The sequence below is a fragment of the Prionailurus viverrinus genome, chromosome F2 (assembly GCF_022837055.1).
Source record: "Prionailurus viverrinus isolate Anna chromosome F2, UM_Priviv_1.0, whole genome shotgun sequence".
Lineage (NCBI taxonomy): Eukaryota > Metazoa > Chordata > Mammalia > Carnivora > Felidae > Prionailurus > Prionailurus viverrinus.
In genome coordinates this window covers 39,250,339-39,268,328 of record NC_062578.1, presented here as the reverse complement: position 1 = coordinate 39,268,328, position 17,990 = coordinate 39,250,339, and the positions used below count along the sequence as shown (strand labels likewise).

General features: G+C 39.5%; 1 protein-coding gene across 7 annotated transcripts in view; it reads left to right on the top strand.

The window, feature by feature from the left end:
* The window catches only part of RUNX1T1 (RUNX1 partner transcriptional co-repressor 1), a 142,737-nt gene that overhangs the window by 112,709 nt on the left and 12,038 nt on the right, over positions 1 to 17,990 (top strand). For all 7 annotated transcript variants that reach the window (XM_047842259.1, XM_047842253.1, XM_047842255.1 and 4 more), the window contains 2 exons: positions 7,987 to 8,055; positions 13,232 to 13,422. In XM_047842259.1, coding sequence (XP_047698215.1) covers positions 7,987 to 8,055; positions 13,232 to 13,422 — 260 coding nt within the window. The remainder of the gene's footprint in view (positions 1 to 7,986; positions 8,056 to 13,231; positions 13,423 to 17,990) is intronic.

Sequence of the window (17,990 nt, the reverse complement as noted above, 5' to 3'; positions counted from 1 at the left end):
TAGGCTTGTGGATTGCTACTGGTCGCTGAATGCTGAATGCCCATTACCGTAATAAGTGTTAGAGTAAGAAAGACTCCAAGTCACTTACTTTACCCTCTGGGCGTTACTCTAAAGTGCGTTTTAAAGACAAATGTGCATGTATTAGGTTTTGTTAAGGCAAGCAATGAAAATAGGTTTCACTTTAATTTGAACCAACGATGGTCCACATAAAACTATTTAGAGCCGAGCTGGGTAAACATCCTCGTTTTCTTATTACGAATAAAAAATTGGCTAATCGTGATAGGCGTTTTCAGGACAAATAAGGAAGATATTTGTAAACATCCAGTATAGGCAAAAATTGAGAACCTTAAAGTAAATACAAGTTTAGAAGTGTTCAGTTTAACCCGCTTTATTGAACAGATTCGTTGAGTCAGTACTTACCTCTCGAATGTTTATTGTGTGCCAGGCATTGTGCTAGGCAGTGAGATAAAGGAAATTCTTCTTTCCTTCCCTTGAGGAACTTTTAGTCTATTAGAAAGATAGGCGGGGCCGTAGCTGCGGGCCTGGTATCAGATGCCACGTCAGGTTGGTTCCCTGAACTGACAAGACGAGTATTATCTGCTACCTACTGTAAAAGAGAAAGTTCAGAAACTGATAGGACTTAATGCCTACGTGTGTTATTTTCAGCACGCAGAATCTAGAATGCATTCGGTTGTCACCACTATTGCATCCACATTTGGGTGATGCAATTGTGTATTCTCCAGGAAGCTGGGTTTAGTTTCCCTGCTAATTAAAAGAATAAAGTTGGTTTCAAAACTTCTTAGGAGTACATAAATTAAATTATTTCCTGTGATGCTTCATGAACTCATAGTTTTGGTAATACGAGGTTGCTTTGACATTAAGCTTTTGTGGATGGTATTATTCAAAGGCTACAAGCATTTGCTTTCTTTGTTTGGACTCTGACTGTTTTCTTTTAACAAACAGTCATGCCCCTTAGGGACACAGAACCCTAGATTGCCTTTCAAGAAACCACCACAACTTTAGAGGTTAACTTGTCAAGAGCCACACGATGTGCAAGTTTAAGCATCCCGCATGTTATTTCGTTGTGCGTCCTTTCTTAGCCTTGAACTCTTTCAGTTTTGTTTCGTGGGGCTGGGCTGTGGCTCTAAGACAGCCGGTGGTTTGTAAACACGGACCACAGGCATTCACATTAGGCGCTTCCTAAGGTTCTCTCCTAGGTTTTAGAGTTGAATGTATAGATGTGTAAACAGAGGATCGGAGATTACTGGTTGATGAGTCTATTTTCTGCTTCTGGAAAGTGTGGAGTGGCGTATGTGTGTGTATAGATAAGAGCTATGGATATGTCTATATCTTCACGTACTCGTAGATTTCCATATCCTACAGTAACAGTACACATGTTTCTTTTAGACTGATTCTCTCAGTTCTGCAGCTGCTTCCAAGGTCAAATGAGACCTGCAGAACTTCGGAATGATAATATAGGAGATTATCTTTAGTTCCAAATATTTCCTTGGTTACCTCCCTAGCTTGGAAACACTGGCAGTGTTTAGTCACACACAAACGTTCTGAACATTTTTAAACTGCATTTGGAGGGGACTGGACAGAGAACATAACCTCCATGACCGCTGTGTTATATTTACTGACTCCCGTGCTCACTTTCGAAATACAGCCATAGTGTTAAGTCAGTGTGAGGGATTAGTAAGAGAGCATGATTAATCTATTACCAGTTAAATTTCGGGAATTTTCCCCAGATATTAAATAAAGGCCATTTTGAATAGCCTCTTGAACAAATTTAAAAATTGAGTACATACTGAACCTGTGATGTTATTTCTACTCTTTAAGTCCAAATCAGGTTGATGTCTTGAAGGACTCTTCAAAATAATTGGGTTTTTTTTTCCCCCTAGAGATGAGATTTGTGTTATTTTTGTTGTTAACTCTTCACTTTCCAGGAAAAACTCCCAATATTCAAGTACTCAAGTTAGAAAGCTAATTCTTAACCCAGTTGTCTCTGTTTTCAAAGTATGACTTGTTCTTTGTACACTGAAGTTTTGTTACGTTGTGAATTTCACTGAAGAGCGAGTTAATGCCATCAGAATTGACGGATACAATCACTGAAATAGAATTGCTTTTGTACGTGCAGGTAGGTAGCTGCCCGTTAGCACTTCCCACGCTCCCTCTGTTTATCCGGATCCCTCTGCTGCTGTTTTTCTCCACCTTTGTCTCCATTGCCCTTTTCTCTCAATGTGCTACTTGTATCACTGTCTTGGCTCCTAACATTTTATTTACTTTAAATTACTTTCTTTTTACTGCCTGTGGACTGTTCTAGAATCTTTCTACAGCTCATCTTGTATTTGTGTGCCTTCCTTCTGTGTTTCTCAAGAAGTCTTTTATACCATTAGAATTAAGAGAAGTATCTAATGATGGACTAATGTCGGAGCCTGAAACATATATCTTTGAAACAGGAATACATTTTTCCGTGTGTGTGTGTGTGCGCGCGTGTGTGTGCGCGTGTGTTGTGAATGTGTGAATGTTGTGATGACAGTGTATGGAATTTTGAAAATACCTGCATGTATGTTTTGGTGAGGGTTGAACTCTTGCCAGAAAGGGAAATGTCAGAAAGAGGTTTTGGTTTCTTTTAAATGGAATGTAGAGTCAAGTTATTCATTCATAAAACGCTCAGAAATTCCAAGTTTGGCAAATTGATACCACCCTTGTCTCAAGTAGATTGGTAGGGAAATTGGTATTTTAAAATTCCACTGGTCAGAAAGCTTTATGATTGTCATATAATCAAATTATAGAATTTCTCATTACTGTCGAAAACCTCAGGAAATCTAGCGTGAAGGTTAAAAGCACAGATTGTTTGGATGCGAGCTTCTACTCCACTCCTTCCTAGTTTCATCACCTTTGGCAAGTAACTCTCTGTGCCTCACTTTCCTCATCTATAAAATGGGGATGTTTCTGTATTAGATGAGTTAATAGGTATAAATCATACAGTGCTCGACCTCTAGTAGAGTAATAGCTGTTGCTATTATGTCTAGCATGTAATCTCAAAAAGTACTTTATTTTTTTTTTAATTTTTTTTAATTTTTTTTTTAACGTTTATTTATTTTTGAGACAGAGAGAGACAGAGCATGAACAGGGAGGGGCAGAGAGAGAGGGAGACACAGAATCTGAAACAGGCTCCAGGCTCTGAGCGGTCAGCACAGAGCCCGATGCGGGGCTCGAACTCACGGACCGTGAGATCATGACCCGAGCTGAAGTCGGACGCTTAAACGACCAAGTCACCCAGGCGCCCCTCAAAAAGTACTTTAAAGGATAGTGGTGGGATAGTGTTTTTGCTTCGTATGCAAGATTATAAAATTAGAGTAGATTCTTAGGTATTTTTTCATTCTGGAAATATCTCCAGTTTTTAGGTAGCTGCTTTATTTAACAAGCAGAAAAACTAGAAAAGGGGAATTCTGTTTTAGACTCAGTAAATAACGTTGTACCTTTGAGGCCCTACTTCATAATACAAGGCTATAGAAAAATAGTTTTCTCCCAACCAAAGAAATACATCTTTTCTTACCATCAGATTATAAAAACCACAACACGTTATTCAGAGTATATCTGCATATAAAAGTTTAGTGTTTTATACACTTATATTGATTCCTTTAAACCACACCATGAAATTCATTTCAAGACCATTCAGCTCAGCTCCTAAGGAAAGCGCCTACTGTATGTAAGTGTGTTGGGTTAAAAAAGATGGGAGTATTAGTTAAATATTCCCATCTTTTAAAAACAAGGAAAGATGATTACCTCCTCAAGCGCTGGGTATCTTTATTGTTAAAAACAGAAATCATAGTGTAGTTCTGGATTCTAGGTTTGGTTTGGGCTTCTGGGACACAATATTGAAGCTTTGGAATTTATTATCCTTAAAAATAATAAGTAGGATTTATAAAGATGAACTCACCTCACCTGTCCTTTCCTTTGACGGTTTTTGTGATCGATATTATCATGATCTCAGCCTCATTCTGCCCACTACAGGATGAAGGCCATACCTAGGTGCTGCCAAGTTTTGAGCCTTGCTGTCCTGGGTCAAATGAGGTCCCATTGGTTCTCCAAAGGCTATCAGCTCATCCCTTCATATATATTGATGGCGGCCCTTGATGTTTCTAGTATCCAATGGTCTCCATTCTTTCGTAAGTGTAGCGCATCTTCCATCTCATACATTGTAGATTGCTTTTTCTGTTCTTCCACGTTTCTGGTAACAACTCCCGCGCCTTGACGCAGTCTCCTCTTTGCATAGATGTGTTGTCCTCCGGAGGCCCCTCCTCTTCTCCTCTCACCCCCAAGCAATTTGCTTCCCAGAGCGAGCCATACTGATGTAGGGCTTTTCTACAATTTTGCAGTTTTAAAGTAGTTACGTATGTATACATTTCACATTTTAAGCCATCTCTTACCTTTGTTTCTGTGACTACGTTTTACAACAGCTATCCATTTTATAGCAACTGGTATTTTATAGGTGGTTAATATTTAATGGTTTAAAAATTAGGTTCTTTAAAATCTGGGCCTTAAAAACATAAGGTATTTTGCATAGGTTTGTCTAGAGCAGTCAATATTCTATCCTAAGGAAGCCTTGGGAGATAAGTTGTCTCTTGTCATGTTGAGCAACTTCAGGATGTTTTGTTTGTTTTGGGTTTTTTAAAATGTTTATTTTGAGAGAGAGAGCGAGAGACAACAAGACAAGATGTGTGAGTGGGGGGAGGGGCAGAGAGAGAGGGAGAGAGAGAATCCCAAGCAGGCTCCATACTGTCATCAGCATGGAGCTCGACGCAGGGCTTGATCTCACAAATGGGATCATGACCTGGGCTGAAATCAAGAGTCAGATGCTTAACTGACTGAGCCACCCAGGTACCCCTGGATTTATTTTTGTTTTTTAAACTCAACATTGCCTATATAGACACTGTTATTGCTGCTACTTCAACAGAAGATAGTACGTTTATTAGTCATTTGGTTTCTGTAGTGACAGTGGTATTCATCAGTGTATCAAAAATAGAATCTGAGGAATACACGTATTGATCATTCATTTGGTTGGTAGACCTGATGCTTAGCTAGGACACAGTAACTTAAAACTGGAGAGGGTATTGTAAAGTATGTATGTATATATGTGTGTGTATATATATATATATATATATATATATATATATATGTAAATCTTTGTCTATTTTATAAAAATAATTTACCTGCTTTAGATTCTTCTCTTATTTTGAAAAGAAATTATTTAAGGAGGTAGAGTGGGATTAAAAGGATTTTTGCTTGGTTGGCTGTGGTGTTTCTATCAGGTGTCAAGGTGAGGTGGAGTATAAGTTTATATGTCACTGTGAATTTTAGGGAGATACAGACAAGGTGAAATACTGCACAACTTTCCAGTATGGGAAGTGTATGGACCTTCACAATCTCTATTGTACAGCCCCTAGGAAGGTGACACATAATTAAGCCTTGGACATTATCTTTGAGTAAATTTGGGGGCTATCAACATTCATGAGTTTTAAATAAAATTTATAAGAGTATCATGTAAGAAAGTTGAGAACTTTCCAACAAGGAATAAGGCAGTGAATTACTAACTATGTAAATAACTTCTATCCCCAAGTGACATGCTCGGAATAAAAAATCACTGTTGTATACTGCTTAATCCAAATCTCTCCAGAGTTGTTTGTTTGTTTTCTTTTTTAAGTTTCATGTTATATGGATTTAAGTGCTAGGAGAAAGAAGAAATTTTAAGGTGCTTTTTTTTCCACCTTAATTCTTGATGAGGAAATAAGTATCCATTCTTACTGGGCAGCCTACGAAATAATAATAATAACGATAATAATAACAAAGGTAATAGCATGTAATGTCTAATGAGAGTTTGGGATGTGTGGTTCCCAGCATGCAATAGGAAGTACCTCGTTCAGTCTCCATAGCAGTGCACCTAGATGTTGTATTAGTGTCCCCACTTGATAGATATGGTGACTGAGACCTGGAGAAACTAGCTTGCTCAATGTCACCAGCCTAGAATATGGCCAAGCCGGGATTCAACTTCACTGGGCTCTAGAACAAACGCTCTTCGGCCTATGCTCTCTGGGGCCAGTTATTAGTATCTTTCACGCGTGGCCTGTGGATAACCTAACATTACCTTTCGTGTTCCCTGTAATAACAATTGGCCATTTAGTAAAAAATATAATTTTTATAAGGGTATTGATCTTTTCTTAATCCAATAATTGGAAAACACTTTTTTTTTTTTTTTTTTTTTTGCTTCTTTGGGGAAGGCATGATTTTTCTGTTTCTCTTCAGACTTTACATATCTATTCTTATCTAATAAATTATACTTAAGCCAAAATCTGTTCCCAGAAATTGTCTTGAAAAGCTGCCATAAGTTCATCTCTGATTCATTGTGCTGTATGGCTAAATGTGAACTTGATTACACTTTCTTTATTTCTTTTGGAAACAGTTATAGTGGTGTGGAAGTTAAATCTTGACAAATCTAATTAGCCATATCATATTTGCTTGAAGTGGTGTGTGCTCCAAACAGTTTTATCTAGCTGTTTTAAGGATGAAAATTACCTAACTAAAAGCATTTTGGTTTTCATCATTTTCCTTATAGAAGTCAATGTGTGCATGAGAATGCAAGGGTATTCCAGTCTATCCAATTATCAAGTAATCATGAAATTATAATGAAAACTGAAAATAAAATTATATATTTGGAATAATTTTAGATTTGAAGAAACATTGCAGAGATAATACAGAGTTTCCAAATGCCCTTCATTAAGATATAATAAGCTTTTGCTAATTCAGAATAGTTGGGGAAATCTTCAGTTTTAGTCAACTGATAAATCTGTGTGCCCTACAAGGAACCAAAACATTCAAATCTATTTAAGGCATTCAAATGTAAAATTGTGTATGTACTTAGCTAAATTGATTGGGCTTTTCTGTTGTCTATACTCTGTATTCTGCTACTTGACATTTTTTATAAATGTAGGGAAATTTTTAATGACTTGACATTTATCATGGGTTGAATGATTGTTGTATTTAGAAAAGTTGAAGTGATTTTTTTCTTCCCCCAAGCCCCTAAATACATAGGCTTTCAGGGAAAATTCAATGTGGAAGACATATAGTATATATTTTAACTATGGAAGACTGTATACACTTTATTTTCAAGCATATATAGGAAAATATTAAAGGTGTCCTGCCATTTCCATGAGCATGTTATTTTGGAGGTTAGCATTCCTACATCAGTTTTCTTATGATGTTTTCTCAAACTTTTAAAATTTGCCAAGTATGATAAGCACATTTCATTTAATGTGAGATGTCATTTTCTTTTTTGGAAAGCAGGTACTGATTCTGTTTTGTTAACCAAATACCTCTGAATCCATTCTAATGATTCTCTCTTGCTTCCACACGTCAAACCCATATGATCTAATGTGTGTGAAAATGTTTCGTGCTCAGCGAGATTTTTAAGAAGTAGTTGTGAGAACTGGTTAGCCATGGAGTAAGGCTCACTATTTACTGAAAGGTGGTGGAATCAGAGCTGTGTGAAAATTAACATTAGCCTAAGATTTGAGTTTCTAACTACCAGTTTGACTCTTGGAAGGAAAACTACCAAACACCATTCATATTCTTTAACAAAATAAAATATGCCTATGAAAATCCCCACAGTTGAGAGCGTTCTGGGAGCAGTGCTCCCAGACATCATAGTGTATAATGAAATCATGGAAGTTGTTGAATTTCGAGCATCCAAGGCATTTAGACCAATGGCCTTCTGTTTTCCTTGAGCTCTAATGACCGGCCTTGCTCTTCGTGTTTATTTTCTAGAAGTGAAATGCTCGGCCTTTTAAAAATTATGTTTTTGTAGAGCAGCCAAGAGAACAGGCATGGCCGGTTTCTACTGTGTGTAATGACATAACATGCTTATGGTGCTTTCTCCCCCCCCACCCCCCCCCCCCCACCCCCTGCTTTGCATCCTTTTCCTAGATGCGCATCGGGAATTCCTTCACAGGCCTGCTTCTGGATACGTGCCAGAGGAGATCTGGAAGAAAGCTGGTAAGAACTGTTGAAAACACGCGTCTAGCGTTCTAGCAGCTGTGCACAGTTGTTCATGCAGCCATGTGAGGAGCGACAAGGAGGGCCTTTCCTGCTAACGACAACAAAAACAAAACAGCCCCCCGCCACAAACCAAAATTTTAAAATCCTAATTAATATTCTCCACCCGGGCCTTATTAGAACATGGAATCGTTTTTATTTTGGTAGCAGCTGCCAGTGCCATGTAAGTGACCGTCTGGCAGTCTTTCTGTTAGGATCCTCCGTTTTTCAGGTGCTTTCATGGTTTCAGGCCGAAAGCTGGCCTAAGAGGTCTCAGCTTACGTGCAGTGTATTCTTAATGGAAAAAAACTTGTAGTGTTTTAGAAATTAAATCGCCTACGTCTGTCTTTTCGGCTGATTTTGTAAAATGGAGATATAATCGACACGTCTCCTAAATTCTTAAGAAAATCTCAGCAAAACTAGTTGACTAGTTTTTTTTAAATGTTTACACGTTGTTTGAGAGAGACAAAGCACGAGTGGGGGAGGGACAGAGACAGAGGGAGACCCAGAATCCGAAGCAGGCTCCAGGCTCTGAGCTGTCAGCACAGAGCCCAATGCGGGGCTCGAACCCACAAACCTCAAGATCATGACCTGAGCCGAAGTCGGACGGTTAACCCACCGAGCCACCCAGGTGTGCCCCAAGGCACTCTGAGATGTTATGATTACAACCAGTATCTGAAATTGATCTGTTCTAATTAATATTCAAGGACCATAGCTAAGTTATTTTCTAAGTTAAATGACAAAGTTGCTTAACTTCTGTTTTTCCCCACCATATACACCATCATATTTTCATTAAGAGATACTGCTCTACCTTTGGGGGCTGATTTCAAGTTCTTGGTCACACGTTGACTTTACACAGTTCAGATCTGGCAGAATCTTGGTGGACCACCAACACTAAAAGTTCAGTCAAAGCCTTGCAAAAACCAACTCAAGAGATAAATCCATAAGCCTGTTTCAGGAGTTAAAAGATGATGTGACAGACACAGACTGTGACTTTGAGCTGCCATAACCCCAACTATGAAAATAGTTTGACTTGAGAAACTGGAAAATACTACTTCTGCAAAGGATCACCTGGGTGTTGGGCTAGGAACCCTATTCAAGGAGAAATAGTCAAGGGAAAGGGTCTCTTTGGGTTGTGATTTGACCCAGCTGTGTCTGTAGTTTTTTTGCAGCTTGTTGACAATCTGATCATTTGGCTCTTATCCAAGACTTTTTATAGCTTTCTCAAAGAAATACCTGTTTTTGTAAGAGTGGTAAGGAGTGTCCAAATCTGATAGTATTCTAGGCTTCGTGACTTAGATAGAGAACCAGAAAACTCTCTTGCATGTCTAGTATACAAATCAGACAGATCATTCAGTTTAAAGGTTAAATATATATGTTGCTCAGCTGCATAGTATAATTAGATTTATAGAATCACCTCTAAGATTTCTACATGGGTCACAGCATACTCCCAAGCTGTTAAAATGTGCTGAGTGTCACCTGTCTGGAAAAGGAATGGCTACATCTTCTTTCTGATCACTTTTTCTTCCCCAGTTTTAAGCTGTCAGTGCAACTTACTCCACTAAGAGATATAAAGAATTGCCATTTTGGACAGCAGAAGGATGACATTTTATGTTGTGGGAGAGAGTCTTTTCTCTGTATTTCCCTTATTTATGTGTCTTTAAGTTAAATCCGTGATCGTCCATAAAGAAAAATTGACGGTAAAGTCTTGTGTAATCCAAATTCTTTTTCTGTGCTATTATCTGCTCAAGGCTTTGTTTGACTGCTATTAAGTGAGAGCAGATTTTTCTGAATAGACCACCGTTGTGGGAAAGTCAACTTGAATAGCTATGCACAAAGGAAGTCCTACCATAAGTGGTAAGCAGTGGAAGCGGATTCAAAACCGCACTGTATATTTTCCACGTAATCACGTTTTTAAAAAATTCAACATGTCGTAATCTATCGAGTCCCCGATTATTTTTCCTCACTGTTTTGTGGGTTCCTGAAACTAATTCTGGATATACTTGACACGGCGGGGGCTTCACGAGGAGAGAAAGAGCAATACTTTTATCGTGTAAACATTTTTTAGATGTGCTGTATTCTATCGTAGGTTTTCCATCTCAAATATGACTTAGGAGTGCTGTCGATTAAATTTGTGTTCTTCTCACAGCGGTATCCCTAATCTGCTGCATAAGAACAGTGTGGGGATAGTTTTCCATGGATGGATGCTAATATTAAGGAGTATATTAAATCTCCAAAGTACAGGTGGCAGTTTCATCTGGAAATCTTGAATAACTACTTACAATATTTATCTTTATAGGCTTCTTGAAAAGCATTTGTGGTGTTCATAGTGTCAAGGCATCCAGCATGATGAAAACACCAAGGGCAGAATGTAACATCTGCAACTCAGCTTGTTACAATTTGAAAGCTTTTCCCCCCAAGATTCTAAAATTTGCTGTGGGCAAAAATTTTTTTAGAAGAAAACCTACAAAGTGTATCTTTGCAATCAAAGCATTATACATTACCTTTGTGGCAAAAGAAAGTAAATAAAAGAAAACTTAAAGCATTTGAAAAATATCAAAGGGGCAGAGCTCTCAATTCAATGTTGTATAACCAGCACATCCTTTTTCACAGAAAATTATAATTGCAGAAAGTATATCCTGTGCATGAAAGTATATCATACAATATTTAGCACCATTTTATTCTGAAATGATTTGAGACTTGCAGAAAAGTTGCAAAAAAACAGTGTAAAAAAATTCCCTTATACCTTTTACCCAGTTTCCCCAATTTTACTGTACTGGCTTTAATATCTTTCTTTTCTTCTTTTCTTCTCTCTCTTTTTTTTCCCCTGTTATACGTATTTTTTGCCATCCATTTGAGAGTAAGTCGCATACGCGATGCCCTTTGACCCTAAAGATTTTAGTGTGTATTAACTGAGACCAAGGACATTCTCTTATATAACTACAGTACAAGTACCAAAATCAGGACATTAACAGTATTTAACTCACAGACCTCATTCAAATTCCTCGTGTTGCCCCAGTAATAGTTTACAACGTAATATAACAATATACATTATTTGAATATTTGGGATCCTAACAAATGTTGAAGGACCCATCAATTTTCTCCTACAATTAGTATTTTTTAAAAGCAGCAGCAAAAGCAACAGAACACGCTGTAAAGGTATGAAAACTCTTCATCAAATTGGGGAAAAAATCCAGCATAAAGATGGTTTTCAAGTCACAACCGAGTGTTTTCTTCAGTATATTTCTTTTTCAAACGATCAGTGGATGTTTGCAGTTGGTAATAAATATTCAAGCACCTTGCACATGTCCTACCAACTCTCTTTGCTGATCTGTATATGCCTGTGGGATTAGAATAGGAATGCATAATTTAAATATAAATTGCCTGATTTGCATACACAATTAGTCAAGCTACAGCTTTGATCGTAAGCAAAAATTATTGTCCTGTATTACCACTTAGATAGAATTTTAATTCACCTTGAATATTCAAACTAAATTAGACCCTGGCTGTATAGTTAGAAGGGCAGTACTTCCCTGGTCCCCCAGGTCGTTTACGGTAGAGTAATAAAGGCATCTTTTCACCTCCTGGTGAAGAACGTGCTTCCAACTCTGTGCAGTGCTCTGTTTCTGTCCAGATTTTAAATGGCATCTCTCTTAAAGCAACCAACAAAGGCTTAACATATTTTAGTTAATATTTCCGGTCTGGATCGTTCCCTTATATTTTAGTTTGTAAAAACATAGGAGACAGTAAACTGCAAGTGAAAGGACTTCAGATATAATGTTCTTAAAGGGACAGAAGCTACAAAAGTCTTGACAGCTAATTAATAGTGGAAGGCTTTTGATGATCCTCACGTCCTGGACTGTAGATGTGTGGAATAAGCCACAGACGTGTAAGAAACCATAGGAGTATTTGCATCTCTTACATTTTTAATCTACAGTAAAACATTTTTATTAGGAATCTATGTTTTTAATTAAACAGAACATTTAATTAAGGTGCTTTTTAAGTGGGTGAAACAATTAAGTGCAAACACTTGAATGAAACATGTCATAATTAGTTTTAATAGAGTGTTAATTGGTACTAGGTTTGCCAAGTTAATAATTACTGCTTATTAAATTTTCAATTAATCATTGTCATTTTGCTTTGAATAAAGATGAAAATTAGATAAACTAATTTAGGGGGAGGATATTTTCCCTTGTTAATTAGAACAGTTAATTTTTTTTAATGGAAATTACTTGTTTTAGTTGTCAATCTCGTATTGTACATTAGTCAAATCTTTGCACCCTTTCCACAGCCAAAAATAAAGAGCTAATTTGACACCTTGCAGGTTTCCAGGCAGGCCTGATTGTTTTGGCCTCTGGTAGGGTTCAATTACATTTGTCTAGTGCAACAGTTGGTTATGTGAAGCTGTGTATGTGTTCAATTGAATAGGTGGACAACGGCTTAAAATATGGAAATGAGAAAATGATTTTTAAAAATCCCTATCATTCAGTCTGTACAGACATATATCCACATTACTCAAGAAATGACTTAAGAAAAAGAGAAGCTGGATCATCTGTTTCATCATGGATTGTCTTTACAGGGTCTACACTGTTCAGTTGCCATCTGAATGCCCTTTCACTACTGTGCTGTATGTTTCACCAGCAAAATAATTGTTAGCACTTATACGTGTAGATGCGTAAAGTCCATCCCCTTCCTATTTTTGTTTTGAAAGCTTTACTCATGCGCTCCCTCCGTGCATATTACCCCATAGCATTGTGGCAAACCACCTTAATATAGATGTCCGAATTATCCAGAAAGGTTTCTTGTGGTCGTTTTGTCCTTTAACTCTTTACGTTTGGTGTCATCATCATTTCTGGAGGTACTGGTTTGGTAGAAAAGTGGTAGTGATGCTACATTAGTTTAAAAAATATTCCCAGACATGCAAGTTAAAGGGGAAAACAAAAAAATCTCACTCTTTGTTTTCCTAAATGAATTTCCAAAATCTGCTGGCTTTTTAGACAGCCAGGACAACTGCCCAATACCTGGGATGAGAGTCATGCCTGTAGACTATAGAATTCTGTTTACCAGCGATCAGTATCCAAGGTCCCGCGCTAACAGGGAAATCTTCTCTTGTCCCGTGTGGCCTGCCCGCACGCAGAGGAGGCGGTCAACGAGGTGAAGCGCCAGGCGATGACCGAGCTGCAGAAGGCCGTGTCTGAGGCCGAGCGGAAAGCCCACGACATGATCACGACCGAGCGCGCCAAGATGGAGCGCACGGTGGCTGAGGCCAAGCGGCAGGCGGCGGAGGACGCGCTGGCCGTCATCAATCAGCAGGAGGATTCGAGCGAGGTGAGGTGCTAGGGGGAGCTTCCAAGGCACGCAGGGCGTTTCCGCTAGTCCGAGCGCTTGCTTTTGATTCCAGGAGGTCACAAGTAAAAGCGGGTACTGGCTTTTAGACAAACCGATCTGCAGGGGCAAAATGAGAATAATCTGGGTGGGGGCGGGGGGGGGGGGGGCGTCCCAGCACTTGTGGAATCCATCAAGAGCTGATCAAATGTTGTCTAAAAGTACAACTCTGCCAAGAAAAGGTTTTTAATATATTTGGTGGGTAATAGATTCAAGTGAAATTCTCATAGCTTCTTAGCACTCGGCTGTGGGCACACGTGTATGTCAGTGTGTGTGTGTGTGTGTGTGTGTGCGTGTGTGTGTGTGTTTGGTTTCCTTCTAATACAAGGGGTTTAATAGAGACGTCCTGTGCAAACGTGCTCTCCCCAAGATATGACATGGCTGGGATCACAGCCACCCCCTTAACCATTGGTCCTAAAGTCCAGCGCGAAAACAGCACCTGCCTCAATTCAGCGTTTCTGAGAGATCTTCTTTCTGCACGATCTGTTTCTCCCCTTATTTGTAATAACCATTATGCGAGTCATTTCATAGCATAACATCACAGTCGTCACAATATCATTTGGTATTATTTCAGCATATTAAAACACACACACGCACACATAGCCCAAATGGCTCAAGGATCTGGGAAGTAACTAACACACAGTACCTAACAACGCTATTTAAAATAGAGCCCGTAACATCAGAACAACGTAGTGATGCTTCGCATTAATGAATGCAGTGCCACAATCCCCGCCACCCCGCAGTAACTTTAGATAAAGGGCTGTAGTGAGCTAGTCTCACCAAGCTGAACTAGCAAGAGCGTCATCTGATAAATCAATGGTCTACTACAATACATATCTATAATTTGTGAGGGAGAGTAAGAATTTAATTTGTACCAGGCTTCTCTGTAGATGAAAGACCCTGCGGGAATCACTCCATGCCCAGAGTTTCTATTTAATGTGTAGCAGATGAATAACAAGGGGACAAAAGGAATTGATTTTCAACATTTGAAAGTTTCTCAGGAAAAGAGGGACAAAGAGAAGTTTATCTACCCTTTAACTGCTGACTTTTCCGTTGTCGAATTAAGCTAGACATAAATTCAATTTTATTTGGCATCTTGTGGCTAAGATATTTAAGGATCTTGTGTTGTGTGTGTGTGTGTGTGTGTGTGTGTGTGTGTGTGTGTGTGTGTTTTAAATGTCTATTAACATGTTTTGGAGAGAATTTGTCCTGCTCCATTTAAGTTCGTAATGCCGTGAAGCATGGTTGGTGCCTTCCCTAAAACATTATCACTTTCACAAGGACACATTAGGGTGGTTATGTATGGTAAGAGTATTTTGTAGGCCACTAAATTCTAAAGGTAAATGTTTAAGAAGAAATTGAGAACTAAGTTTTTATTTGGCAAATAACAATGCTGTATTCCTTTAGTGTCTAAGAGCTTTGTGCTTTCATTCCTAATACTTACCCAGAAAAATATGTGATCTAGACGCTAACATTTAGCATTATAAGACTATGGCAGGGCGCCTGGTGGCTCAGTCAGTGAAGCGTGTGACTCTTGGTTTTGACCCAAGTCATGATCTCACAGCTTGTGGGTTCGAGCCCCGCTTTGGGCTCTGCGCTGACGGTGCAGAGCTTGCTTGGGATTTCTCCTTCTACCTCTCTCTCTACCCCCACCCAGCTTGTGTGCTCATGCGCCCTCTCTCAGAAAATGAATAAATAAACATTTAAACAATTATGGCGTATCGGCCAGTAGCTGTAAGTAGTAGATAGGATAGAATACCCTGGATATGAATGATCTTCTGTAGCAGTTGTTTTTTTCTTTCTTTCTTTTTGGATCTCTTAGGAAACTTTAATCTAGAACTGTCTTTAATCTGCAATATAGCACTACCCTTGTCTTAAGCGACATGTTGCCAAGGGTTTCAAGGTAGACTCTGCTAGGAGAAAGGGCTTGAAATTCAGAAGACCAAATATAATTTCTGGCCCTATCTCTTACAATTCTGTGACTTTGAGAAAGCCACCAAGCATCTAAAAGCTTTGGTCTTCTTAGCGTGTTGTCACTATGAATGAAAGTGTCTCCTACAGTGGCCAGAACCTTGAGACATGATCATTTTATCATCTTGCCGGTGAGGAAACTCACCTGACATGGCTAGGACACGGCAGAAACAAAGCTGGAACTCGTGGCATGCTGTCAGTCCTTATGGTGTTCCGTAGCTACAAGGATCTTTCCATAAGGACCAGTAAGGTCATTTTTGGATGCAGATAACCTGAAAGGCAACTTAGGTCTGATTTCTTCTTTTTAACCTGCTGTACCTCTTTCAAGACTTGGAGTGAGACGGAGGGCTTGATCCCTCGAATAATTGAGTTTCTTTTCTTCGAAAGCAATGTAAACACAGTCCTGAGAATAGCAGAGCAAAAGATGGAAGAGAGATCCATTGGAATGAAGCTGAGACCCCTCTAGACTTGGACAGGAGTCTATAAGATAAAGATGGTTCGACCAAGGACTTGACAGAGAAGTAAAGGGTTAATCCAGTAGCCCTAAATTAATGTTATGAATTCTCCTGAGGAATGACAATGTCCAAGAACAGTCTAAATGCCTGGTGCTAAGTTTAGGCAGCTCTATCTTTTGCCCACATTTATAGGTAAATATTTTTATTTCCCTCCTCAGAAATCCTTCTACTTTATGAGGGGGACAAAACTTTGAATCCAGCATGTTATTTTTCTCGACCCTGCCCTTCCCTCACACTGAGCAATATACACCTTTTCATAGAAATGACCTGATAGAAGCCACCCCAGAAGTGATGTTTGCAAATCACCTCAAGTTTAGAAAGTTCCCTGAGCCCCTCTGGGACTGAGCCAGAACAACTTTGGCTTCCTTGGGCTAGAGTAGAGCTCCCTATTCCCGCATTCAACATGGTTGGCCCCAGGGTGGGAATCTGTTAGGCCGGACTGCGTGGCCCAGCTGATTTGCAAAGACAGCACAGGTACTTCTCAGAATTCTTTTCTGTTGTTCTAGGCAGGGGGGTTTCTTGAGTTTTAGCCACTCAACCCTAAATAAGACCCACATAGTATTGTGTTTTAGAAGTTTGATAAGTTGTTCTTTGTTTTCTTAGAAAAGTACGTAAGAGGTCTGGCCACCATAGTAATTGGTTGGAGAAAGAACATACTCCCATTAAATGTAGGAAACATTGATTTAGAAACTGCACTAAGAAATTAATGGGCATTTGTTGAAAAAAAAAAAAAAATTCATGTTTGTGACCTGCCCAGGGCAGTTTGTTATTCAATACATATAACTCTGAATCACTCACATCCATGTTTTCATTTATTCTTTTTTTTTTTAATGTTTATTTTTGAGAGAGAGAGAGAGAGGGCACGAGTGGGGGAGGGGCGGGGGGCACGGGACAGAGGATCTGAAGCGGGCTCTGTGCTGACAGGAGAGAGTCCCATGTGGGGCTTAAACTTACAAACCGTGAGACCAAGACCTGAGCCAAAGTCGGACGCTTAACCGACTGAGCCACCCAGGTACCACTCATTTATTCTTTCAATAACCAAGTTCTGAGCTTTTATTCTATGTCAGGGATGGTGCTAGGCACTGAGGGGACCTCTGCTTTCATGTTGACTATAGTTCATTAGAGGAGGTAAATCACTAGCCAGATATAAGCGTCTTGACACGTTTAGTGTGGAAGCTTCCAGAAATTAAGTTCCTTTCATCTGATATTTAAGAGGACAATGAGGAACTGGTCAGCGGCTGCTCTCCATCTCCCTGCACCCTCCATGACCTCATCACTGCCTCCCTGGGCAAGGGGCATGTTGGTGCCTCTGTGCAGGAAGAAGAGGACAGGTGGGGAAAAGAAGCTCTACCAGGTTTTGAAAACAGGAGGGCTATGAGAGTGTTTTGGAAGGATCACTCAGGCGCCGTGTGGAGAGAGATTAGAGGAAACTAAAAGGAGGGACCAATCTGTGTGAGGAGGCAGATGGGGATGAAGATGGTTGGTAGTGGCTCCGGGGGTGGAGAAAACTGTAGATGTTGGCTGGGAACCCTTGAGATAAAATGGGCAGGATTTCATGACTGGTCGGCTGTCAAGGAAGAAGAGGGAGTCCAGAAGACGGGGTTGGGAAATACACATCAGATAATCCTACTTGGACAGTCTTCAGAAACTTGCTGGCTTTGATCTGCCCAAGGTGGGGAGGGGGGGAGTTTATTTGGGGGCGGAGTGGGAGTAGGGGCTTGGTAGAAGAGGGAACCTTCCTTATTTTTTGTGCATAAACAACACAAGTTAAAAATTTTAGGAAGCTCAGATCAGTTACTGAATCCAGCTAGACAGATTGTCTCTGAATCAGAAAGGGTAAACAGAGCACAGACTCTTAAATCATGCTGTTTAATGTGAAAATCAGGATAGTATATAAAGGTAGGGTACAGGGTGACCATACCTCCCAGTTTGAGTGACACAATCCCAGTTTATCCCTGTTGTCCCCTGTGATTACTGAGTGGTCCCTTTTATTCTCAAGTGTTCTGGTTTATATGATGAATTATA